Source organism: Argiope bruennichi, chromosome 7, assembly GCF_947563725.1.
Source record: "Argiope bruennichi chromosome 7, qqArgBrue1.1, whole genome shotgun sequence".
Lineage (NCBI taxonomy): Eukaryota > Metazoa > Arthropoda > Arachnida > Araneae > Araneidae > Argiope > Argiope bruennichi.
The window spans coordinates 87,878,569-87,905,139 of NC_079157.1; the positions used below are offsets into that span (position 1 = coordinate 87,878,569).

Here is a 26,571-nt window from a genome sequence, read left to right on the forward strand (position 1 = left end):
CGTCACAGATAGGAGAGAGCCAACCCCCACAATATATGTGCTCACTCGAGTGGCGAGAACCAACTACCATACCGGAAGTTTCTCATCCTCGTTTCTGAAGTGCCACCGATGGAGGATAATTTAGAAATAAATAAATCAACTAGTGTATTTAAATTTGAATTTTTAAAAATAATAACGGTATTTTAAACATTTTGATAAATAAACATAATCATCGTAATAACCAACTGCTTCATTTTTTTTACGCAAAAGCAGATACATATCAATAGTAATGTAAATGAAATTTAATCAAAATAGCAGTTAAAATAATACTTAATTCTCTATAGTTTTGTAAGCTTTTGTAACCATATGAAACAGATTATATATGAGCACAGGTGTAACTGAAATTCAAACTTGCTTTCTTCTCTAGATTACTTTTTCTATGTACTTCAGAAAGACATTGTCTGTGTAAAATTGAATGCTTAATTTATATTCAGATAAACAGTTGTATTATATTCTGCTTAATAAAATTTAATTTGAAATTATTTGCTTTTAAAAATTTTATTTGAAAATAAAAGCTCATCTTTAATTGAAGATACCTAGCGTATAGTTTTAAGCTTTTCTATTTGTTATGAGTTAGGATTTTATGTAGGAAATTTTTACTGATGAAAATTTTCCCGGAATTGCCACTACTTTGGCAAATTAAAACGTAACTATTATAAAATATATATTTAAGGATTATAAATATTTTACAAATAATGTAAAACAGTACACACATTGTAAAAAAATTACAATGCTTTTTTATTTGAGAGTTAATTCTGTATGATCTGCGTTTTGAAAACAAGACGACAATTACGAAACTGTGTGATTTTAAAATTCATTTACTTCAGTAACTTAAAATCAGATATTTAACCCTTTAAAGGGCCATTTTTTTCTAGTCATATTATGTTAAAATATTTTTAGGCTTGAAATTAGAGTAAGAAAAGGGATTGATTTAGCTTATTAGATAAATTTAATTTGATTAATTAATTTGGTTAATTAATAATTAAGTAACAAATCAAGACACGTCATTTTATCTGAGATAAAGAACTGAAGCATCTAAGTTTCTGACTTACTAAAAAAATTTGTCAGAACTGATGCCAACCTACATAATTTCATTGGTGGTAAGCATACTTCCCACGGCCCTATAAAGGGTTAAAGTGCATAATTTTACTAAGGAATTAGAAATAATTTTATCGGAATCTGTAATGATTAGCATGAAGGTTCATCAAATTCTTGACTTCGAAAATTTTTGCGATTAATATATTTCGTTTCAAAGAAATTAAGCAAAACAATGAGATTGAAATTTTTAGTCTGAAACATAATAGCATGATAAAGTTCAGACTTGATTCATCTGCCTTTGTTTTTAAAAATTTCTTCTTAATTTTAGAAACGTGTCTAAACTCGTAAATTTGTGATATAACACTTTCGCTGCTATGATAGAAAGTGAAAGGTGGAAAACTGAAGGTCTGTAGTTATTCAAGTAAAATCAAAGGCGGCGTAGAAGCTCGCCAACTAAGGGCAAGACGAATCCGATAAAGGGTCTAGTACAATTTCCCTAATTTAGCTCCAAAATAACTCATAATGATTCATTTTACATTTAATCAAAGAAAATTATATATTTAATATAGAATTTTTAAGCAGAATCATGGCCGAAGGCATAGACGCTTTGAATTTTTAACTTCGTTTTATTTTATCCCGGGAGGCATGATTTATGAACAAGCAGCAGCAGGGATGAGCACAAACACAACACAGAATTACACAGAGAGAAGGGAGGAAAGGCTGATGAAAATATTATCCCTGGGAATATATACTGAGAGATTTTGATAGGGATTTCCTACACGGGTCGACCACAGGCAAGGGAATCATAGGGATAAGTTTAGAAGAATTTGTTAGGTCAGCAATTTTTTATCCCTTCACTCAGAGCGTTAGAACAGCTGACGAAAGCATTTTTACAGAGCTCTCTGTTGCATTAATTAAATAGGAGAAGTGGAATTAGATCAGGGAATAAGAGAATATTTTAGAATGAAATTAATATGTGCTAAATTAAGACAAAAATTTATAAATAAATGAAGTTTAAATTAATTTTAAAATATCATTACATATATATAAATTCTGATGTGACCTTTTCTGTGGAAAACTTGCGAATTTAATGCCGTTGCCATCCATCGAACTGAGTTCTTTTTGGGCCGATCGAAAATTATTGATGTAATTTGATCTTTTCGGTTATATTGTCAAATGTAGTCAAACTGCTTAAACATTATTTGGATATTTCCATTATTCATAGTATATTCATTCAAGGTGGTTTTTAAATTATCATATTCGTTTATGCCCAGCTCTCCACAACCGTACTGAAGTGGTGAAAACTTTTGCCAACTAAGCTTTCAATCTCTCCCCGAAGGGGAAAATTGCTCCCCTTGGCCTTTACTACAGCCGCCTCTGAGTAAAATATAGAAATAACTAGATTTGTAGATTTCCGTTGAATTCATGCATGTTTTGATCACCCATTTCTACTATTCCATTCCAACTAATCACATGTCTGAAAATCCAACATTTTCGTTTGTTCGCAAATAAAAATTTTAAAACTTCATTTTTAGCTTGCTGCGATTTTGAGTTATATTTTCAGGCGGGCATGGAGAACTGAAAGACTCCAAGTTGAAACCAGCACGAGTGGCCTTACATATAACATGGCGTATAATAGTTATGAAATATTAACCTTTGGCGAAAATTTAGCATTTCTACTGAATCTATCGTATCATCCTTGGCGAGTTATTTGGCGATTATTCCCTAGCATGCTGTTAATAGTATCCAAAAATGGAATTTGTGTTTTAGACACATTTTTCTCAACCGACTGAAACTAAGATTTGATGCAGAGTTTCAATTGTAATTATAGAATCATATATAAAATTAAATATATTTGAATCATATACTTTTGAGTAACGGCGTTTATATGTTTTTGAAAATGTAGACCGACAGACTATCAATTCATTGTTAGGTACAACTCAAAATCTGATAGTTATCTATACTATAAATACTAAATTTGTGTACCGAGTTTTATCTGTCTTGCTCTCTTTGTTTCATAGCTATTGTCTTTACTTATATTTGAACAGTCAAACTTAGTGACTTCTTTTGAACGGATTTTGTTCAAAATTTAATAGAAATCTGAAAATTTGATGTAAAGACCGAATACCAAATTTCAATCATCTAGCTCAAATAATTTTTGTGTTATCTTTGTCTCAAGCAGACAGACGGACATTTTCCAAAAATGTGCTTTTTGAACTCGAAGGGGGGGGGTCTAAAATGTGGAAATTCACCAACATCAGGAGTCCGAATTTTTTGACGACTACTATACTTTCTCTTTACTAAGTATTCGAGGAAGTAAAAATTTGGGCAAATCCATCTTGTTGGTACAAAGACTGTACATCAAGTTTCTTCCTTCCTGTTCTTTAGGTTTAGGATCAATTGTGGCCACATATGGAGAGATAAAGTCACAAATAAATTCAAAAATATTATTTTCATACTGGAGAATACCTAAAAAACTGTAAATTATATCGTAATATTTTCTTTACTATGGATACTAGCAAACTAAAAGGTGGGAAACAATTGGTTTCCATTCAAGAAAGTGAAAAACCAGCAGTAACTAGACTTGTAGATTGCTGCTGAATGCATATACGGGTGACTTCCCATTTCCATCCGATCCAACAATCAACAGCACCAAGAATTCGAACTAATCCCATCAAAGTTTGACTCGATCTCCAATAAACATTTTAAAACTTCCCAACAGCCGAACCATCCAGCATTCCGCCCCAAAAGGCACGAGGCACAACTCCGGGAACTGGGCAAGAAAAGTTTGTGGACAACCAACTCTTAAGTGGGGAGCGAATTCAATTAAGTACATTCGCTGGAAGTTTATAGGCGGGGAACGATCCCCCTACGATCATGCTCTGGATGGTGGCAAGATGGTTGGGAGGGTGGGGGTGGAGAGCGAGTGTAGTGAGTCTGCAGTATCGACCCATCAGAAGGGGAAGGTTGTGAAGTGGTCGAGAGGAGTTGAATTGTAGAAATTTGTCCAAGTGAGAGTAGGTGCGAATCCTGTAAAAATCAATTCTCAAGGATTTTGTTTGCTTTTGACGGAGGGGTAAAAGGGTTTCTATTCCGTTTTCGCCGGTAATCCTGTTTGTTTATCTTGCCTTGTATTCACTCATAGTCGAAAGGATAACTCCAAGCTCTGAAGAACTACATGTTAGCATACGAAGTATGCTTTTGTAAGGAACATTGCAATATTATTAACATTCGTAATAAGAAATGTTTCAGGAAGATTAACTTGGATTATATGAGCTTTATTCTATCCCACTAATTTAAAGGATTATCTGAGTTTTGTTCTATACTACTAATTTAAGGTTGTGCAGTTTCTTCCCATAAAAATAGGAATATGAATATGATTCAACGTAAGTAATGGCGCCGAGAGATGTAATGTTTGTCTGAAATTACTTCAGAGTTACGTATTATCCAAAAAAAGTTAACGTATTATCCAAAAAAAGTAAAAATAAAAATATCATTTCTTGTAAGAATTATTATACATGTTGCCATTCATACGAAGAAATTCTGAATAAAGGAGATTATATCAATAATTATTACAGATATATCTGAAATTATATAGGTAATGAGAATTTCGTGAGATCAAACGAATCTAAAGCGTCCTGTTTTCGCCGAAGGATTATAACAGATGAAATCTACAATTCAAGAATAGTTACCACTGCTCAAATTTCAACAAATACAGCATCAACAAAAATGAAGAGTTTTCAGACACTATAAAAATGATTGAAATATTAACAAACAAAATGTAACGCATTTTCTCGTCAAGCTTGTTATGGATAATACTTGTAAAATAAAAATCCAAATACTAATTTTTTATTAATTTCTAAATAAATTATTCAAAATTAAACAAAAAAAAGGGGGGCAAAATCTGAATAATGCTAAGAATACATCACTGCACAATGTAGCATAAATCTCAGTTCTAACACGAACGAAATACATATCACTATGAATTTTAAAATTTTCTGTTAACGTAAACTCAGTCTCAGTCTTCTGTTAATATTCTCAGTTATAGTATTACGATATTATAATTTTCGGCTCACCTGGTTTCAAGAAAACAAGACACTGTAATTAATTATCCTTCTATAAGACATTTAAATCAATTTAAATTTCTAACACATTTCCAACGTCAGGCTTCAATTTTCAGGGAACGAACGTGAAATAAAAGCGTGACATAAAATCTTCATTACTTCACATGCATTTAAGCTGTAAATGATGTACTGTTAACATCACAATAACTTTTAACTGCGTGCTCTGTGTTTCATGTTCAATATAAGCAATTACATTTCAGATAATTATTCATTAGTTCATTGTAGTGGGAATGACAAGCTAAAGAATGCCACTTTAAAATCAAACCACACACCTTCATACAACAGCCCGGACTGGAATTTGCGCAGGCATTAAGATTCTCAAGGGAATGTAAAATCTTTCATCTACATTCCCTAATCAACAAACACGTCTTTCATTTCAATATTCCGAGCCCCTCTATCCCCGTGAGGGTTCAGCCAATTTTAAGAACGTTTTCACTCATTCGATGATTGCGGTGCTCCGTGACTGGCATATCAAGAAAGCATTGCAGCGCTAATTGCTCGCAAATGACTTGCGTCTAAATGTTCATTAATCTGATTCTTTTGGACGTAATTTATGCGCAATCAGGAGTCTTATTAGACGCAACTGATTTCAATCGTTTAGTTTTGAGAATTTCTATACGCTAAGGTATGATTAAACCTTTTAATCGGATTTTTTTAATCAAAATATCATAGATTTTTTTTTCTGATTGCTACCATATTAAAAGTTATGAACAAAACATTTAATTAATTCTTTTTTTCATTTTCGTCCAGGTTAAAAACATTATAAAAATCCATTGCATTCAATATTTGATGATTTTTGCCATCAACCCGATTTTTTTTATTTAATCTTATTAATACGGGCGTCCCGGGTTCGAATCCCGGTTCGGGCATGGTTGTTCTTCATCTGTGTTCTATCTGTGAGGTGTGTGAATGTGCGCTCCTGTAAAAAGGGATTGTGCAAGCGAGTATGTGAGTGTCCTCTTCATATGAGCTAGAAGTCAGACTTCTGCCCTCGGGTGCACAGGGGTCTTTGCCCTCAGAAGCTACTACACACCTTTCCCGTGGTAAGGCGGAAATGACATCATCATCATCTTATTAATACAACATGCTTTGAAACGAAACTTATTATTTTGGGTAGGTACTTTTAAAAGCTATTCAAACGATGTAGATGACAACTAACTTGGCATCCCTTCCTTAGATTTCCACACCTCATCAGTATCAGGATGATTGTCATTGTCAGAAGATCCCTTTCAAATCACATTTTGAAATTTCATTTTTTAAGTTTCTTTCTTTGCGAAGTGTTAATATTTTGATGATTTATCAGACATCAAATATTTTTTAATGTATACATCAGAGAGCAGTACCAGATACTGTTTTTTTTTCTTCTGAGATATTTTTTAAGAATAAAAAAAAGTTGTTATACATCAGATCTGTGGCCACAGCGGAAATTAAGTGAATTCATGGGTCTCAAATCAATTATCGTGTAGTTTCGAATCTTTATCACAATCCTAAATGCCATCTCTGTACTTTCAGTTCAGTTCAGTTCAGTTTAATTATATAGCCGTTTTAAAGCAACACTAGGGCTGATTTAATAGAGACTTCGTCATTTTGAACCGCTGTCAGATGACGAGAACAATACTTGAGCTAGCAGCCTCCTATCCTAACTTCCACAACGCCCCAGCGGGAGGACGTTTGGCTTCGACGGATATAACGTGCACCAGACCTGCTTACACGACGGTTCTTCGATGGGATCGGGTCTCGAGCCTTAAACCCTCCAATTTCGATGCCGTGACCTTATCATCAGGCCAATGGGTCCCTACGTCGTCTCTGCGCTTTGATATCGGCCTGAATAATTGGTCCTTAGAAATAATCTAGTTTCAAGCCTGGAAAGCTACTTGATTACATCATTCTGTTAATACGAAATCCTCGTCTATAATATTTGATTTTTTATGAATTTTAATCCTAAATTTTTAAACATGATATGCATATTATAAATGCACAGAAATGCTTAAATTGAAAGAAATTGCTGTTGAAATTCGTCCTTTAGTTGTGCAGAGAAACGGGATCAATAACGGGATCAATAACCGAACTACAATTAGTAAAACACAGTTCTTGCAGAAAAGAACATCACACATTTAAACAGCAGATCACTATTAACCAACTACAACAACAAAATAACGCTGCAAATGCAGATAGAAAGTTGTTCCAAATAGATAATTCCTGGGCGCATATACGCCTCCATTGAAATATTTGAGTGACATATATAATTTTTTTAAAGGATCCCGGTTATATTCCCTCAATAGAGATATCGCCATAATTCTTGTATTTTCTAGAACCTCCACTTTTGCTCCCAAAAAATCAGCGTTAAGTTACCAATTGGTCACCTAGTTTTCGCCTAAGTTAGGGTTTCTTATACCTGGAATTCATTCAGCATCCGTTAAAAATATCTGTAAAAATCTTCTTTATTCTGACTGCGGAGGGAAATAATACTACAAATTTACAAAAATTTAAACCAATTCTAAAAATAAATTCAATCCGTCGCTCAAATAAAAAATATATCCACTAAATAAATTGCTGAGTTTCGAACCCCTAATTTGAAATATAGTACTATAATAATGTTTTATGGTTGAATTGTTCATCTTTATAACTTTAGTATTATCTCATTTTGATATTTTTTAAATAAAAGTAGTGATATAAATTGGGTGGGGTGGTATATTTACATTAAATACCACTTGTTAATATGACGAGACCAATAAGAATTATTGTGAGTGATGGGGAAATATTAAATTTTATTCATCTTCCAGAAAATTTCTTATTTATATCAACTATATATCGTGTACAGGGACCAAAAAAAGTATTTAATACCATTGAAACGCACATGTGTATTGACTCAGTAGCTAAAACATTTAAAAGTTTTTCCAAATATGTATAAAAGTATTTTTCAAAATTCATGGAGATTAGGAAAAAAATTACAGAAAATATTTTGAGTGCAATAATATGCTCTGAAATTATTAATGAAAAACCATAAATGTTATTATTAGATTTAATTAAAATTACTATCCATTTTATTGAATTTTAATTATTATTTTCATACATTATATTGATGATTCCTTAAAAAGCGTGCTGAAATTTCTTGAAGTTTTTATTCAGCACTTGGGTAATTAAATCTCTACGTGACAGATTTTTATTCTGCAGTGAGTTTTTAAACCAAGATTTACTATCAAATAAGAAAATAGAAAATTAGGCATCTTCATATCTATAATAAAGAAAGTCGAGTTTCCGCTTTGAAATCCCAAGTACTTATTCTTTTGGAGTGAACAATTCATTTCTTAGAGAGCATTTGTATTCATTCGATCCTTGTGCTACGTGACTATCATTTTAAGATGGCATTGAAGCACTAATTGCTTGCAAATGGCATTTGTTCTAATCTGCTCATTTTGCACGTAATTGACGTTCGTTCAGAAATTTAATCAAACGCCACCAATTCGTATCCTTTAGTATTGCACATTTTTTTGGAGAGCTATGATTGTACTGATTTTTCACTTCAATAGTAAAGGAACAAGTGAACATTGGTTTAGCATGCGTCTTATCCTTATTAACATCTTCCTTTCGTTTTCTATTATGTGTGATATTTTCGTACTGAATAGATATTCATTTAATATGAATTTTTCAAACTGTTGCAAGAAGCTCTTCAAAATTTGATCATATGACTTCAAAAATGATGTCAATTTTTCTTGCTTAATTTGAGTATTATTTTTCTTTCCTTCTTACTTTTCACTTTCTGGTATACGTACCATACGAGAAAGTATAGTAATCGTCAAAAAAATTCGAACTCGAAATTTTGAAGAATCTTTTAGATCTCCCTCAGTTAGATAAAAAAATTTTTAGAAAATGTCCGTCAGTCTGCCTGTCTGTCTATGACAAAGATAACTCAAAAACGCTTTAAACTAGAGGACTGAAATTTGGTTTACGGTCTTTACATCAAATGAGTAGATTTCTATCAAATTTTGAATAAATTCATTGAGTGCAAATCTGTCTGTCCGACTGTTCGAATATATGTTTACTTGATAACTACAAAACTAAGAAAGCTGGATAGATAGAAATCGGTACATGTATTTAACATTTATAGTGTAGTCACCTGTCAAATTATTGAACCAAATCCAATGACGAATTAATTGTCTGTCGATCTGTACATTCCGAAACATGTAAACGCGGTAATTCAAAAACGCAATGTCTTAAACATATCAAATTTGTTATGGGATTTTCTGACTACAAGTGCAGTTTGGTGCCCAATTTTGGTTTCAATCGGTTGATAAATACGAGTCTAAAACACGAATTCAAATTTTAGATACTTTTTACGCATGCCAGGGATTATACGCTAACTACCTCGCTCAGGATGACAGGATAAGTCAGCCATCTAACTCTCCGACCCGCCACGAAGGCACACGGATTTAAACCATAAAACCGAATGAGCGAACCGCTGCAACAGCAACATTGGCGGGAACTGTGATTGAGTCCTAAGGGTCGTCACCGGCCACGGTACAACCCTCCCCGAAGGAAGTACGTCCCGTCATCGATGGGAGGAGTCAGATCCCCTACCTAGTAGTGTACCCCTCCATGGTGGCGCGATCCAACCACCATGTCGGAAGCATCTCATCTTAATTTCGAGGTGCCCCCCGGGGAACTGACACGATAGGTAAAGTGAAAATGCTAAACTCACTCCAAAAGTTAATATTTCGTAACTGCTGTAACCAGTGCCAGGTAGGACGTTCTGACAGGTTTATTAGAGTGTATACTAGAAAAGTTTGGAGAGACTACTGCCGCTGGTGTATTAATATATTACCAAAATGTGATAATGAAACTAATACTTGCAAATGTAATAGTTTTATATTGCACAAATCAGTCCACGACACTCACACAACATATATTGTTTCAGAAAAAAATCCAAACTCCGGTGGTTGTGTGTACGATGAACAGCCCAATAGCACATAAAAACGCTTTATTCTACTCGAAAACACGAGTACACAAGTAAAAAACACACATAGTGAAGCGTATACAAGGATAGCACTTGCAATAAACACTAAATAGCGATTCAGTAAAAAACAACACAAAGCGCTTAAAAAGAAATCGTTGAGAGACTTCGCTCAACTACTCATATCTTTCGACTTATATGCTACCCTTACTGACTCACTACGACTATTGACTGGCACACTCCATCTCCTTATAGTTGTCATGAAAGGACAAAGAAGCTTTTAAAACAATCGCCAAAAATCAATTGTTAAGTGAGCTGTCGTAAGATACTCGAATATCCTGTGTCTTTCGATTTTGTCGCCAAATGATCGTCAAGCAGGGCAAGGCTTGGCATTGATTTGGCAACCATTAATGAATATCTGCAAAAATATTTTCTAAAAATTCATAACAGTATCATTTCTTAACACAATTATCACAGATTCATCAATATATGAAGCGAATCATGAAATAGTTAATGAACGAATAATTTATGTAAATATTTTAAATAAACTCATGTTTTTATTAAGATTGTTGTATAATAACAACTTTCTGCTAGACATTTTGACACACACAATACATATCTCTTCTTTCCAGTAGAACTAATTTTAATTTTAAAGGACAGAAACTTTTCCATCTGCCGCAAACTTTCCTAATAAGTCCCGCAAAAGAAAACTTCGCCCTCGCATCGCACAAAAGAATTGTTTGAGGAATGACGAGGGAAGGACCAGGTGCGTTTCCCCTTTCACTGGCAAAATGTATTTACCTTCCGGAAGTGAACCCTTTTGTTGTCTTTGTTCCGGCCCATAAAGCAATTAAGAGTTCCGCTTTTATCTCAGTTCAGGTCATAAAATATATCCCGCACTTCACGCTTTTACGGATGGATTTATTATTCAGGATCTTCAGAAGAGTTAACCCGATTCACTAAGAATAATTTAGTGAAAAGAATGGACGATACGTCCAGGTAGGAACTCGGTTTCTGCCATTGATAAGTTTCCCGCGAAAATTAAAGTATCGAACAGAAGAATGATTTATCGATTAAAAATAATTATTTCGTATTTGAGAAGATTCTGGAACTGAAGAATTAAGTTCATGAAGATGAAATTTTTGAATTGAATAAAAGTGTCGTAAAATTTCGAGAAAATTGTGCCGTGAGATGCAACGGCCATTTGGAATGTTTCGGTATTAATAGCATTAAGTCTTTTAATAGAATGTTTGAATCGTATATTATGTCTGACATCTAGTTCTAATGGCAGGATATTGCTGAAGTGAGTTGACCGTTTCCTTCCATATTGTCTATGGCACAATCACTAAAGATAATTTCCATCAGAATTCCTCGTTTTCAACATACCCGAAGAAAATGATCTTTGTTCGTTAAATTAAAAAGCAATTTGCATATAAATTTGCTTGAGAAAAGAAAAAAAATATAATAAAACATAGATGTAGGAGAACTCACTCCTTTCAACTGGCCTGCAAATCATATTATTCCTTATTAAGAAAAACACCAGAGCTCTGAAACACACATGTTTATTGCACGAGGTATTTACAGATATAAGCAATTTACAAAAACAAAAAAAAGTATGTAATATATAGAAATGAAAGTGTATATATTACACACAGCACCACCAATTTCTTAAACACTATAATTTGTGACAATAGTGTTCTAATTTAAAAATTCACTAGCTTGTAATAAATTTTTATAAAATAATGTTATGAACTTTAGTAGTGGAAGAAACAACCGAATTTTTCATTACGAATATCAAATATGTTTTTTTTATCTGGTATAGACATGAGAAATCATGCTCAAACCAGACTGATCAAGCTGGTAGTATTAAATAAATAGTTTTAAGATTTTTTAAAGTGCCAAACAAATTATCTCCTCAAATATTTTTTTTAATAATTATTTCTCACAAATATCGAAATTTGCTAAATGAATCAATAACACTGGCCGTCCGTCAATAGAATATGCTTTTTACTTCAAGTTTTTGAGTGCATTTTTTTTATTAATGAAAATAGACAGCGCTTTACACCATAATTATATTGTATCACAATCAAACATACCTATAGAAAGAAACATTTTAGGCCACATATTACGAATGATACCTTTACGTGAACTTCCATGGTCCACTAAATCATTTAACAAAACTTCCCAGATTTCCCATCGTACTATCAAACTGAATCATCTTTTGTAAATTTTATATTCATAAAAAATTGACTTATTTATTAAATACTAATCGCCTTTAGCGACCAGCTGTCTTTTACTGGAAAGGATGAATTATAGTTAAATTATTTAGATATAACTTCATGTTCTTGATTTCATCAAATTGTCAAATATGAAAGTATTCTTTGGCTGTCCTACGTATGTTCTGTTCATTGTATGCATGAATCTTTCTAATGGTAAGAAGATATTAACGCGTTATTAAAAATGTGATGACCCGTTCATCCACTTTTCGTTGCATTTTTTTTTTTGCACTTGTTTTATTATACATAGAGTTTGAATAGAATTCTTCTTCCTTAGATTTCAAGAATTCTGAAGAATTTGAAAGATAATCACGCGATTGAATATTTGAGGAAGGAAAAAAAAGATTTGAATTTCAGAAATTCAATCTATTGTTGGAAATTAGATTGAAAAATAGATTGAAAAAAAAATACCAAAATTGAGGAAAATTTTGCACGACTTTTAAAATGCTATCATTAAAAACTAATTTTTTTTTAAATTTCGAAATGGTGTAAATTTTCGTGCAATAGTATTTTCTGAAGTCATCACCAAAAAAAAGTCAAAATTATGCAAAAAATTTATTTAGTTAAATTCGAAAAAAATCGCTGTAATGTAAATTTATGACAAATTTAGTAACTGTAGATCAAACAACCTGGCCTAGAGGATGCCAACATGTAGACACACACACAAACACACACGCATGCATTTATTTTTATTATTAAGAGACAGGGAATTTTCTATAGAAAATAAGCTATCAAAATAATATTTCTCCAATAAAATTCAGTGTACTTAAATCCTTCTACAACAGAGAAATCTCTCTCTCTCTCTCTTTTCACCTCGGAATGCTTTCTGCATATTTTATGTGCATAGAAAATTTCCGAAGAATTCATGAGTAATAGAGACATCTATAACAAATGAAACATGGAAAAACTAAGCTTTCTACATAGAAAATCATATCGACTCAAATCTCTGTTGCACTTTGACGGTGGGAGGGGGAGGGGGAGGGAGGGGTATTTATCTTCGAGTATCTTTTGTACATTTTTTGAGCCCAAACATGTTAAATTTTTACAAGTAAAGACGACATCGATATAAAGAAGCTATCTAAATTAGCTTTCTCCATAGAAAGGCATACCCACTGAAATCCTTCTTTATAGCGAGAGCGGAAAAAAGAATCCCTGGCGATCGGTCATTCGTCAGTGGATGTCTTAATTACAGACGAGAGCCCTTCATTTCCAGGTGAGTGAAAACCCGGATCGATTTTTGGCCGACTTCTCCTGGGGGATGGAACATCTGTATTGCGGTTCGGCTTTTTTTTCCCTCAAGCTTTATTGGCTGCCAATTCTCTTTCTCTTTTTTCCCCTCTTTTTTCGTTATCTCCTTTTTGTTAATGCACTCGTTTCATTTAGTTGGCCAGATTGGCCTCTTTCATAGCTAGGATTATCCTCAATGCGAATTTGCTTCTTTTTAAAAAAATATGGTGAAAATTAATCACTAAAAGAGATATTATTTTTCGATGAATTATTTCTTTTATTCCAAATATTGCTAAATTGTGTATGGTCTTGCAGTGCAAATGGTTTATTTGCTTCTTATTTAAGTATTTAAAAAATGAATCAAGAGAAGTCTCATTACAAAATTTCAGCTTACCAGAAGGGGAATGAAAAATCGGTTGGAATATTCTATTTTTAAAAACAAGAAAATTGTCAAGATATATAAAAATAAATTAAAATTATTTATATTCCTAATTTACTTTACGCATGCGCATTAAAAAAATAAAATATTGGGGTGTTTTTTTAAAAAAAACATTTTCCGCATATTCCGTCCAGTGAAATAAATACATAGTAAAAAATAAATTTTGAAATTATGTGCCATTTTGTATTATTTTAATTCTTGATAATTAAATCTGTATCTCATTACAATGAATAATTCCACACATCTGCATTTCAAAATTAAAAAAAAATGTTATAAATTGATTAAGTGAATACATGACTGGAAACAATTTTTGGATTTCGTATATCATTTCATCTAAATTTATTGGGTGACGTTGCGCACTTATCGAAGTCCAATTAGTAATATTTAATGCCATTCATTAATATCATTTTTTCCAACGTAAATAAACTAGTAATCATTATGTGGATATGCATTTTTTAAATTAAAAAAATATTAAGTTGTTGAACAAATTTGCCGAGCCTGCTTTCTAGTGAAAAAATAATATATGCATACTTACTTGTATATATGTTGTTGTTTCCACTGACGAATTATGACAGTGATTTAAGCCGAAAGAGAACGTCTCTTGTTTTTCAGTAGCGCCATCTAGGGCAGAGAGTACGCCTTGCTACACACACGTCATAAACCTTTTTTACGGGACGTACTTCATTCATTCATCCACAGATCGTAATTTAAACCTGAATCAGAGAACGATCACCCTTGATCTAGTACCCCCAGTGGTATTACTCTCGACATGGAGGATTTGTGACCACGATAGATTTATACGTGAACCAGCCACCACCACACACGGAGAGTCTTCAGCCTGCGGGATTCGAATTCGCAATCCAAGGGACGTGAATCCAACTCCCTGCCAACTAGGCTATCCCGGCCATTTGTCTATATATACATAATCTCGACTCTTACTTGTAACACGAAACAACAATTTCATAAGAATTATTGGAAAACAAGCAAATCCGTTGTATTCCGAAAACCATACACAAACATTTTTATAATCTCTAAATATATTTTTTACAAGAAAACTGTCTAAAAGCTTTTGTGCTTATCCTATGCTTCAAAATTTGTTGAAATCAGCATTTCTCCCTGATTCGGTCAGTCCGATGCAATAACTTCCCATGTTTTCAATATATCCTTACTCAACAAGAAAATTGGTGCTCTGTTGAAGCAACCAAATTTCTTGATTAAATTTCATCAGCAAAATATTTTGCTGTGACACAGAACGCAGCATCATAAGTTCTTCGACAGTTTTGGCTATGTTCTTCTATGTTAATGCTATCCTCCTCTAGTCCCATAATTTCTGCTAGAAACACAATCTTGTCCATTAAAATTTTATTGGAACTTGCACAAATTCCTCGGAGTCACGTTCGACAACGCTATCCGATCAAAGCTTATTCCATCCAGAAAAACATTCATTTCTAATAAACGCTTAACACAAATTATTAACCGAGGTACAGACCAACCATCATGTTATATTATGATGTCTTCTCATTAATCGTTTTGTGAAACGAAACATCGTTCATAAAGAGAATAATTTTTTTACCATTTGTTTTCATCGTTAAGCGAATCTCACATTATAAGAAGTCCTCATTGAGGTCTGACTGTTTATATATATATATATATATATATATATATATATATATATATATATATATATATATATATATATAATAATGATATTTTAAAATCTACTTTAAAACCTAATTAATTTCCTAGTCTTTATCTTAATTTACACCGTATTAACTTCATTCTATTCTAAAATGTTTCCTTTTTTCCTGATCCATTTCTCACTTTTTATTTAATTCTACACGTGCTCTAGAAAACTGATGGTCTCAACATTTTCTGACGCATCAAGCGAAGGAATAAAAATTCTTAATGCTTACAACATTCTTTTAAAGATATCTAAAATTTCCTTTTCTGAGAGTACATATGTCAAAGTAATCCCTATCAAGATCTCATTGTAAAATCACTGAAGAGAAAAATTTTAGTCCCTTTTTACTCTTGTGTCGCGATGTAGACTGTCTTATTTTTTACCAATTATTCTTTGTATGTAAATTATGCCTCCCATGAGGAAATAAATCTAAGTTTTAAAATATCAGAAGTTTATAATATATACATATATATATATAATGTATGTGTTTGCATATATAAAGTAAAGAGAACAGAAAAACAAACTTTGCATTTCATATGATTTTACTATGTGGCCTCGTACATTCGTTGGTGTAAAATTGGGAATATTTAATGTCGTGCATTAATTTTTTTCAACATATTATATATTTTTTTACGTTGAAAACAAATTAATGCATGACATTAAATATTTTGAACTTCATACGCTATCATATATTATTTCATTGCGTGACTTTGCTCATCAGCAAAAGTCCAATTAGCAAAATTTAATGCATTGCATTAATTTGCTTTCTTCATAAATAAACCGATATCTCATTACAGTATTCGAAAGAACCAGTCTCTGGTTCATATCAAAAAATAAATAAGTATAATAAAAAAAAGTAAACTTATTTTTTTATCGCTTTAGTTGGAACAGCATGTGCTTGCGTGAAAAACATACTATTTACTTATCTTTGCTTTATTTTTTTTCAGGAGTTGTTCTGAATTTATTATCCCATCACATCAGCAGAGGTAAGGAATTAAATGCATTTCCATATTCATTATTTACAGAATTAGATAAAAAAAAATAAAGAAAAAGAAAAAAAGTATATTTCAAGCATGCACGTTTGAAAAACGCGAAAGTGCTTATTCTTGGCTTAGTCGGTGGCTTATGTTCCTACCCTTACATGGCAGTCACGGTTATGGTCTTCTTCCGTGGTGGAGGCGCGTTTATCCTCTGATGGTCCGCCGGCACGCGCTACTTCATCAACCCTCCCCCCTCATCCCCTAAAATGGTTGGAATAGGAACGAGAAAGGGGATGGTACATAACTTCAATTTTCATCACCATGAACTTGGCGTTGTTTTTTATAGCCAATATGTTGCCTTGGTGGTGGATTGACTAGAAATGATTCGCGTTTAATAACATAAAAATAGCTAAGTTTTGATATATAGAACAATTAAATTTTTTCAGAAAAGTGCATACTACATACTTCATGTAAAACATCAGTATCTTGAAACAAAAGAAATGGATTTACTGTTGTAATATTTTTATGACCATTGAGAGCAGATTTATAATGATGTTTCTTGCTACCGAATTATTAATCAGATACGTTAACTCTTTTTTTAAAAGAAAATGCCCTCTTAGGTATAAGAATATTACCTTTTTATTAAGCTTTGAAGTTTTATTTTCTCATGTTTCCTGAAATATTTACTGTAGGTAATTATAATTAGTAAACTGGTGTGTAAAATTTTGAGATCGAATCATTATTTTGAAACTATTTCAATTAGAGAAAGAACCGAAATCATAATGATCTTGCCTAGAATGGAAATTGCATTGTTCTAATCGTTCATCGGAAACATGAAGACAATTCGATTCCCGCGTAACAAAACAAGAAAATAATACGAAAAAGATACTTTCAATGTTACCTATAAAAGCATTTTAATTATATTAGTAAATGGCATATATTGTATTCTGAACAGTATTACCATAGTAGATTAAACATTATTAACACATGATTCACTTTTTTAAACATACTGTCGAACTTGTATAAAACAAGCATTATCATGCCACTTACAAATTTGTTATAAAAAAATTTCGTTAAATCGAAATTCAAATTCTGACTCCATGTCCTAAATTATTAAAAATAATGCTCTAAACTCTATTTTGCAAGGTTATTGTAAAGAACTTTTATGGAAAAAGTTTTCGTATTTTTGTAAAGATTATCATTTTGTAAAGAAAGCATTATCTGTAACATTTTCCTGAAACTATCTTTTAGGTAGATTCCGATAGGCAGACTACCTATTGCTATATAGGTATGTCTATATAGATATGCCTATAACGCTTAGCCCATGTTATAACTAATTTTGTTTATATTTTAACTGGCTTGGAATGTAATGTTAGAAGTGTAAAAATCTCGAACGAGTTCGTAAATGGCCCACCTAGCTCGAAGAGGAGCAATGATGGGGGGGGGGGTGTTGAAATTTTTCTTTTGCTTTAACTTTCTTAATACTGGAAATAGAAAAACAAACTCAATTAGACAAATCAGCACCTAATTAAGAACAACAATGAAGTTTTTCGATAATTGCAATATCTTAGAATTTAGGAGCTGAACAGTGATTTTCACTTCCTAATATTCTTTCTTTCTTATATCAACAATTTATGTCGCCAGATAGTAACTTAGATGTAAGGGAATCTACCTTTGTCTTCCAACTTGCCGAGATGCATTTTTTTTTGTATTATATATGGTATGTAGTTTTCATTGCTTCTTTTCAAGGGTTTGAATAACGTCTTCATATATTTATCACTCTTTTTTAGTGTGTTCTTTACATTTCGTAACACATCCACCAGGGAGCATTTCAGATATGTAGAGCGGCCGGTTCATTGGTTGGTTCTCGCTTCTCTAGTAGGCATAATTACAATGTAGAGAAAACTACAATGTAAAACTGCACCCTATAAATAAATGTACCTTTTATTGGAGAGGCTGTGCCATAGTCAGTAGTTGCCAGTGAGATTTAACCATAGTGCCGTCTCTTCGTTGTCGTAAAGTCAGTCAGTCAGGTTACCCCAAATGCCTAACAAAGCAGGGGTAGCTCCTTTGAGATTAAATTTCTTTACATTTCACAATATGCACTGTTCCTCTGAAAAGTCAGCAATCACAATATTTCCATCAAAGTAGGCTAAATTAACAACACCATTTAAGCGTCCATGCCTTTACAGGTAATACCCTTTCTCAACGGATAGTGGATTTGATTGATTTTTGTGGAACTTCGATAAACAAAGAGATGCGAAAAGCTGAAAAAAATATGTAAATTTCTTCAAAAAGAATATATTTGTAACATGAAGAATAAAATATATGTCGATGATTTTCTAAATCATGATTCTGTAGAAAATTTCGTTGCATAGAAATCTTCGTTAAATAGAAGTTCGTTGAGTGGAGACTCTATTGTATGCATAATGATAGAAAGAGATTTTTATTTCAATTTATCACATACAAGTTAAATTTTTATTTGTCTGAAAAAAATCATTTGCATTTTAAATTATCCGTTATTATCTTAACACAAAATAAATAAAATCTCCATCAAAATTGAATAGTTTTTTTCTTACTTGCAGTAATACTTGCCGTATTGAGTTTCAAATTAATTGCAAAATCGATCGGATGTCAGTAATTGCAAAAAGAGGGAAAAAAACTGGAATATATTTTTTTTCGAATCCGTCACCGTCGCGCTTTATTAATGGTTCCTGTTGATAAATATTCCGACCACTTAGTCGCCTAAGAGTAATGATTTATGGAAAGTTCCACTCGGAGTTTGAAATTTCGGAAATTAATGGATTTTTGGTGAGTACTTGAACAGCTCGGTGGCAAAGTTTTGGCCCGCAGAAAGAAAATTTTGAAATTCTGGTTTCGTGATTTATTTGTAGAGACCAGCTGATTAAATGGTTGAGTGCTTTTTCAATAAATGGTATTAATGGTGGCCACTAAGCTTTACTCTTTAAAGATTTGCTGTTGAATATCCGCCGTTTGGGGTGCATATATGAGAAAAGTCTATGTAACTGAAAAAAAAAGACAGGCCTACATACTTTATGTTTATAAATCATAAAATAAGTTTAATAATATATACTTCAAAAGTTTCAAAGCATTTATTATTAATATTTTTTTCTATTAATATCAAAAGTATTAAACCAAGTTCAGTTCCCAGGATTACTTTTCAAATATTTTTCAATGCCGACTCTGGAAAAACAATTTTTCAAAGCTTTGCAGAGCAATTTCTTAGCAACAACTTAATACTGCATCGATATCCATGTACTGGTAACCACTAAAGTTATTGAACAGTAAAATCAGTAGGGAGATAATGATAGCAATTAAGGTGTACATACACACTAGAAGATTTTTCTTTTTAATTTTAACTTTAAAAATCCAGTTTTTTCATAGTAGGTCATTAATATATGTTTAAACTCATTTCAGGGAGAAAAAAACCATATTACATTAATTATTAATTAATTAAATAATATTTAATGAGCTAATTAGCCTATTTTTTGGAACATGATATCTTAAATTCTAATTTGTGCAGACACACAATTCTACTTGGAAATGATGCCTAGTATTAATCTTCATGTTGTCTGCCTCATTCAAGTTATAAAAATATATAGTTTTTTTAACAACTTTTTCATCAACAATGAATTGAAAAAGCGAGATTTTTCCTGTAATTTTAACTTTTAAATAGCTATTAAAAATTTATTTCTATAAATATAACTTTGATTGGGACAAAAAACATCCGCTATTTTATACAGATTATTTTGATATATAAATTGTATTTGGTAAATTTCTTGTTGAGTTATGACTGTTTGAATGAAGCAACATAGTGGAAGAATATCATTCTTCATAAAATGAGTTTTAAAAAAAAACGTGACTAGAGTTTTTAATGAAAGCACCTCAAGAAAAATAATTATAACTCGAGAAATATTTCGAATATTGACAACATCTTTGTATCGTTTGAAAGCTAAAGGATCAGAGTACATTATTAAGCAATAAAAAATATTCGATATTTTGAACGATTTTCGAAGTTTCCAGTGTAAATAAAACACTCTAAAATTGTTGTTGCGCAATGACGAACTAAGAGGAAATGACATCTGAGGCATATTACTATTATGCACCTTTTTTTGGAAAAGGGGCTTAAAAAGTGTAATAATATCGCTACCTGTCTAAGAATGGGGCATAGAGCATTTAAACTGCATGGCGACGCAATGCCAAATTACCTTTCTTCAAACAGCGAGAGTTGTCTCCTCCAAACTTTTTCGCATACACTATAATAACGGTGTTATTCCAGAGAACGCCTTCCATGGCATTGGCGTACAATAGTTATGTAATATAACGTGAATTTATCATTTTTACTGAATCTATTGTCTCATCCTTGGCGAGTTATTTGGTGATAATCCCCCGACAAGCTGTTAAAAATATGTGAAAATCAAATTTGTATTTTAGATGAGTGTTCTCAACCGATTGAAACCAACATTTGATGACGACGTACAATTGTAGTTACAAAATCACATACCAAATTTCAAATATTTAGGTTATATATTAGGTTAGGTTATAATATTAGGTTAAGTTATAGGATATATTTATATATATCATTGAGATATCGCTTTTACATGTTTGTAAGAGTACAGACCAACAGACAGTCAATCCCTTGTTGGATTTGGCTCAAAGTTTGGTAGGTGTCTAGACTATATATGTCAATTCTGTATCTGTTTGTGTCTGTCTTTTGTCTATCTGGCTCTCTTTGTTTTGTAGTTATCGTGTAGTTATCATTTTGTAGTTGTCGTATTAGTTATTGTCGAACATCCGGACAGACAGACCTTCTCTGAGTGGATTTTGCTCAAAATTTGATAGAAATCTACAATTTTAGTATAAATATCATATACTTAATTTCATCCGTCTGGATTAAAGCATTTTTGAGTTATTTTTATCACAGACAAACAAACGTTTTCTAAAAGGCATTTTCAAACTTAGGCAGGTCTAAAACTTTTAGATTCGTCAGCATCTCGAGTTTGAATTTTTTTATTATTAAACACTAGCCGCCTTTGGCGACCAGCCGGTTCGCCAGTATTACCGCTCGCTACAATTTTCAATTAAACATTTTAAGTAACTGGTCTCTTAATAGATTCTCAAACAAAACATTTTTAATCTTCAAATTTTGATAGTCATACCAAACTTATACTGTTGTTTAGATCGTTTCGTTCAATTTACTATATATATTTTCCTAATTTGTTGTCATTTCCGGTAAAACTTCAACTTTAATTTAAAGTGGAAATGATGGAGTTGCAATTAATATAAAGATATTTTTTTAATTACTACTACACTTTCTCCTTACTACGTGTACGAGAAAGTAAAAAACACCTAATCAGTCTAAGGGACAATACTTTCATTACTAAACACTGCTTACACCAAATGAAGGAAGGCAATATTTTGGATGTATAGAATCTCTTTAAGCCATACTTAAAATATATTTTAAATCGGTATAATCCATATCAGCACAAGATGCTATACAATACTGATGCGATATCTTCATGCATTCAGAATATCAAACCATATTGTTGAGATATCCTTCAATATCTTTTGCTGACAAGCATAATGTTTTTTCCCTATTTAAAGACGCGAAGAGATATTTCAAGCTCTGTAGCGATGCTTTATCCCTATCTGAGAACAACCTAAATATTAGTAATGGAAAACAATTCTTTAGATATGCAGAAATCTTTAATATTTAGTTCAGCAGTAATGGAACAATCATCGTCTATGCTCTTTCCTCTTTTCCGCTTGAAGAATACAGATTCATCACCAGAGAAAAACGATCGCCAGAAAAATATCTGAATACAAATAATGGGAGACAGTTCTTTGAATAGATAAGAATTATTACTGACAGCTCACATTTGATTGCACAAACTACTTTGAAAATGTGCATTATTGCATATTATTACAAATTTGTATTGCTTTCCTTCAGAATAAATTTCCTGGTAAATAAAATTATTTTACAGATATATCGATGTTTGCTGAATGGATATCGAGTTCATGCCCCCCCCCCGTCTTTGCGAATATTTGACAACGTCGTGCGAAATTTGGTGACAAAAATGAAACATCTAGAATGTTCGAATATCCTTGCGATAGTTCAATTAGGGTTCGAGATCCAGAGTTTGTTCTAGAATATTCGATTCCCGGTCATGGAGGTTGTAAAAATCCAATTGATGAGTTTGTTAATGATAATTTTGATGGAAGTCGAGTTCGTTTATCACTTTTTGCTGTTGCTATTGATTAATAGCGATGAGCTATTTTCACTTTCCTATTTACAACAGGAGCTTTTCTTGTGTGTTCCTCAGCTGTATTTTCTACTTTTTATTCGTGTTTTCTTGTAGAATAAGGCTTCATTACCCACTATTGAACTTATTAGAATTTGTACAGTGCGTGCAACCAGACGGATTTTTTTTCGTAACCATATAAATGCAGAAGAAAATTGAGTTTCAAAGAAATATGATCTTTAAAAGTATGCATTATTCTCCAAATGCAATATTCTTTTTAATAGTCCTCTTACTAGATCCTTTACTACAATGTGGTACAAGCTTGATTCATATTCAAAGTTAAACTTTATACAATCGGTCCCGAAAGATTTGATTACTTTTCTTCATTTTTAGCTGAACTAACAGCAAACGAAATTTTTTGTGTAAGATTCTAGATAATGAAAGTTTTTCTTCATTTTACTCCCATTGCACATACGACATGCGTCTACTTCACATATGGGGCGAAGTTTCGACATATAGAAAATAATATAATCTCACTATGATGGCCAGTTTGAAGTAGGACGACCATAAGTATATGGATGAAAACTTGAGAGGATCATTCAATCGTCATTGAACTTGAGAGGATCGTTATAATGAGGCAGGTACTTGACATTGAGGCATACCTTACTTTAACCTATGGAAATGCTGCCTTAAGAAAGAGAGATATACAAAATTTGTTTTTCTGGGGTTGGGGATTAGGCTGTTTATTGCATGGAAGTCCACCGTACATAGCCATAAATATATCCTTTAATTCAGAAAAATGAAAGACTATATAAACTGGTGTGTTGTTAATATGCATTGCTCTTACCGCACTTGGTAAAGTGTAATCATTCAGAAACTCATGACTGTGGGGAAGAATGACTGCTTCAATTGCTTTTCATACGCACATTCTATCGGGTAATTTATCACTTTGCAATGCACTACCCTTTAAATTTTGAACTCGAACAAAAAAAGTTTTTAGATAACCTATTTACGCCTATAAGAGTACACAGGGTAAATTTCGTGAAGATTATACTTGTTGTTTTGATTTGAGGGGTGTTCCATCACCTGGAGCAGTGCATCGCTAGAGCTCAGAAAACTGCGGCTAAGCGAGCATTGCAGTGAAGAGCAAAAATAAGAAAAGTCTCCAGAATTAGAATTTAAGAAAACACCACGTTATACCAGTGTAGCATGATCCATGGTGCCCCACAAGGGAGCATGATCAGATTCGTTATTGGAGAACAATTTTTGAAGCATTTTTGTTGTTTCGGGGGAAAAAAATTATTTGATCTCTCCGAGCCATTTACAATTATTTTCCAAAAAAAATCTGCCATTATATTTAAAATAAAAAAGTAAGCTATAATATATATATAGTTAAAATATTTACACTTTTATATAAAACGAATATTAGCGAAATTCAAAGAGCAGGAAACTCCGTTCAGTTCTAAGTATAGATGACCAATGCTTGAAGTTATTTTTTACTAGGAAAAAATCATTCCTTTTAAAAAAATAGACTTTAACATAGCGTGCTATAACTGAAAATTATGGATAAGCTTGATTTAAATTGTCATTTTTTATTAAAAAAGAAGGGTAAAGGTAAATCTTAAACATGTTTTTTTTCCTTTATGGTTGAATTTAACAATTTTAGGGAGCAAAAGAGCAAAGTTAAGTGTTCCGTATAGTAGAACACTGTGCCGCAAAGGGTTATCACACATTTGTTTCGTTTAATACGGATATTATAATATTTTATCACAGAAAAATTTTTGAAAACTTGTTTCAAAATCTAACTCTGCGGCGATTTAAAATGTTGTTTAGCATTACATTAAGAAAAAGGGTTATTCAGAAAAATGGACAGAAAAATGTTGTTTGATTTTCAGTTTCAGAAATCCTATTTAACGAAGTTCGATTCCCCATAATTCGTTATCGCCTTCTTCGAAACTTCTTTATCTCGAACTAACTTCTTGTTCTCTTTGCAAAGTGATTCGACCAACCCATTCATCCCTACCGAAATAAATTCGAATATATTTTTCATTTTTTTTTTTATCAATTTCAGGTAGAGAGCGGAAAACTCACGCACTGAGAACTGGAACAGGTGCTTCCGAATTCTTCCCACCCCCATCAGAGCATAAATTTCATTTGCTGCTTTTTTTTTTCTCTCGTCCACCCTCCCTTTTTTGAATTTTTACTCGTCTATCGGTTTTATGACTCAACTTCTCTATGATTGCTTTCATAAAACAGAGGAGGAAGTCGTTAAAGTTCAAACATGCACGTGAGAAAGTTCATCTGACGAAACTGCCCTGATTTTTTTTTCTCTACGAGGTTGATGATAATATTTGCAATGTTCTTAAAGAGAGGGTTGAAGGAGGGGGTGACAAAGTGGTTTCGTGCAAGATGATTCAGTTGAACTCGCGAATTTTAATCAGCCACAGTTTCTAAAAGCTAAATTTTCTGGGAGGAAGCTAGAGAATTCTACGAGATTCAATACCGAAATTTTAAAGACCATCAATGACAGAATGAGAATTTTTGCTTCGGAAGTTATTTTTAATTTTTAAAAACATGACATGAATATAATTTATTGTAAAGCTGTTGAGGTGTGACAGCAATTCTTTGTCTTATTCAGAAACATTGTATCTAGTCAATTGCTTCGGTTGCTTGTTCTTCAAGTAGAAATGTCGGATTTCTATATGTATTTAACTGTAGATGTAAATGTATTAATAAATATTTTAACGAATTATCAACCCATTAAATGCATTCAGATGAATATTTCTTGTTTCTATATTTCTATTTTCTTGTTTATGCCAGTAAAATATTTTGCTGAATTAAAGAAAAATATCTATTTTTGTAGCATATTTTTATTTCTCATATACCTAGTATAGAGAAAATATACATAATAATCGTCAAAAAATTCGAACTCGAAATTTTCCCGAATCTCCACATCTCCTGAGTTCGTAAAGCACATTTTTGGAAACTGTTCATCTATCTGCCTGTGACAAAGATGATATAAAGACGCTTTGAGCTAGGCGTATGACAATTTTTACTCCAAATTTGTAGATTTCTATCAAATTTGGAGCGTTCGAATGTAAGTATGTATCTGTTCAGAGGAAGTCTGTCTGTTCGCTGTTCGAATGTAAGTTGACGTGACAACAACAAAACGAAGAGAACTAGATAAGTTATAGAATTAACATCGAAAGCTTAGACAATTATCAAATTTTGAGTCAAATTCAACAAGGGATTGACCGTCTGTCGGTCTGTACTTTCAGAAACATATAAAGGCGATAACTGAAAAATGCAATGACTTAAATATATCAAATTTGTTATGGGATTTTGAGATTACAAGTGCAGTTTTGTGTCAATTTTTTGTTTTAATTGGTTGAGAAGAACCTGTCGAAAACACAAATGCGATTTTTGAATACTTTTAATTCCATTCCAGATTAATCGCCTTATAACTCTCCGAGAATTACACGATAGAAAACCAACCAAAGGATTACAACTATCACCGAAGATTAATATGTAGTAATTATAGTACGCCATTGCT

The 26,571-nt window shown here is 32.3% G+C and overlaps 2 protein-coding genes across 2 annotated transcripts in view; one reads left to right on the forward strand and one right to left on the reverse strand.

Moving 5' to 3' along the window:
* The window catches only part of LOC129976590 (uncharacterized), a 466,684-nt gene that overhangs the window by 288,076 nt on the left and 152,037 nt on the right, over nt 1–26,571 (reverse strand). The window lies entirely within an intron of this gene.
* Nucleotides 1–26,571, forward strand: part of LOC129976583 (protein O-mannosyl-transferase Tmtc3-like) — a 274,929-nt gene that overhangs the window by 42,815 nt on the left and 205,543 nt on the right. Inside the window, exon 2 of the mRNA XM_056090223.1 lies at nt 16,723–16,761. Within this exon, the coding sequence (XP_055946198.1) occupies nt 16,723–16,761 (39 nt within the window). The remainder of the gene's footprint in view (nt 1–16,722; nt 16,762–26,571) is intronic.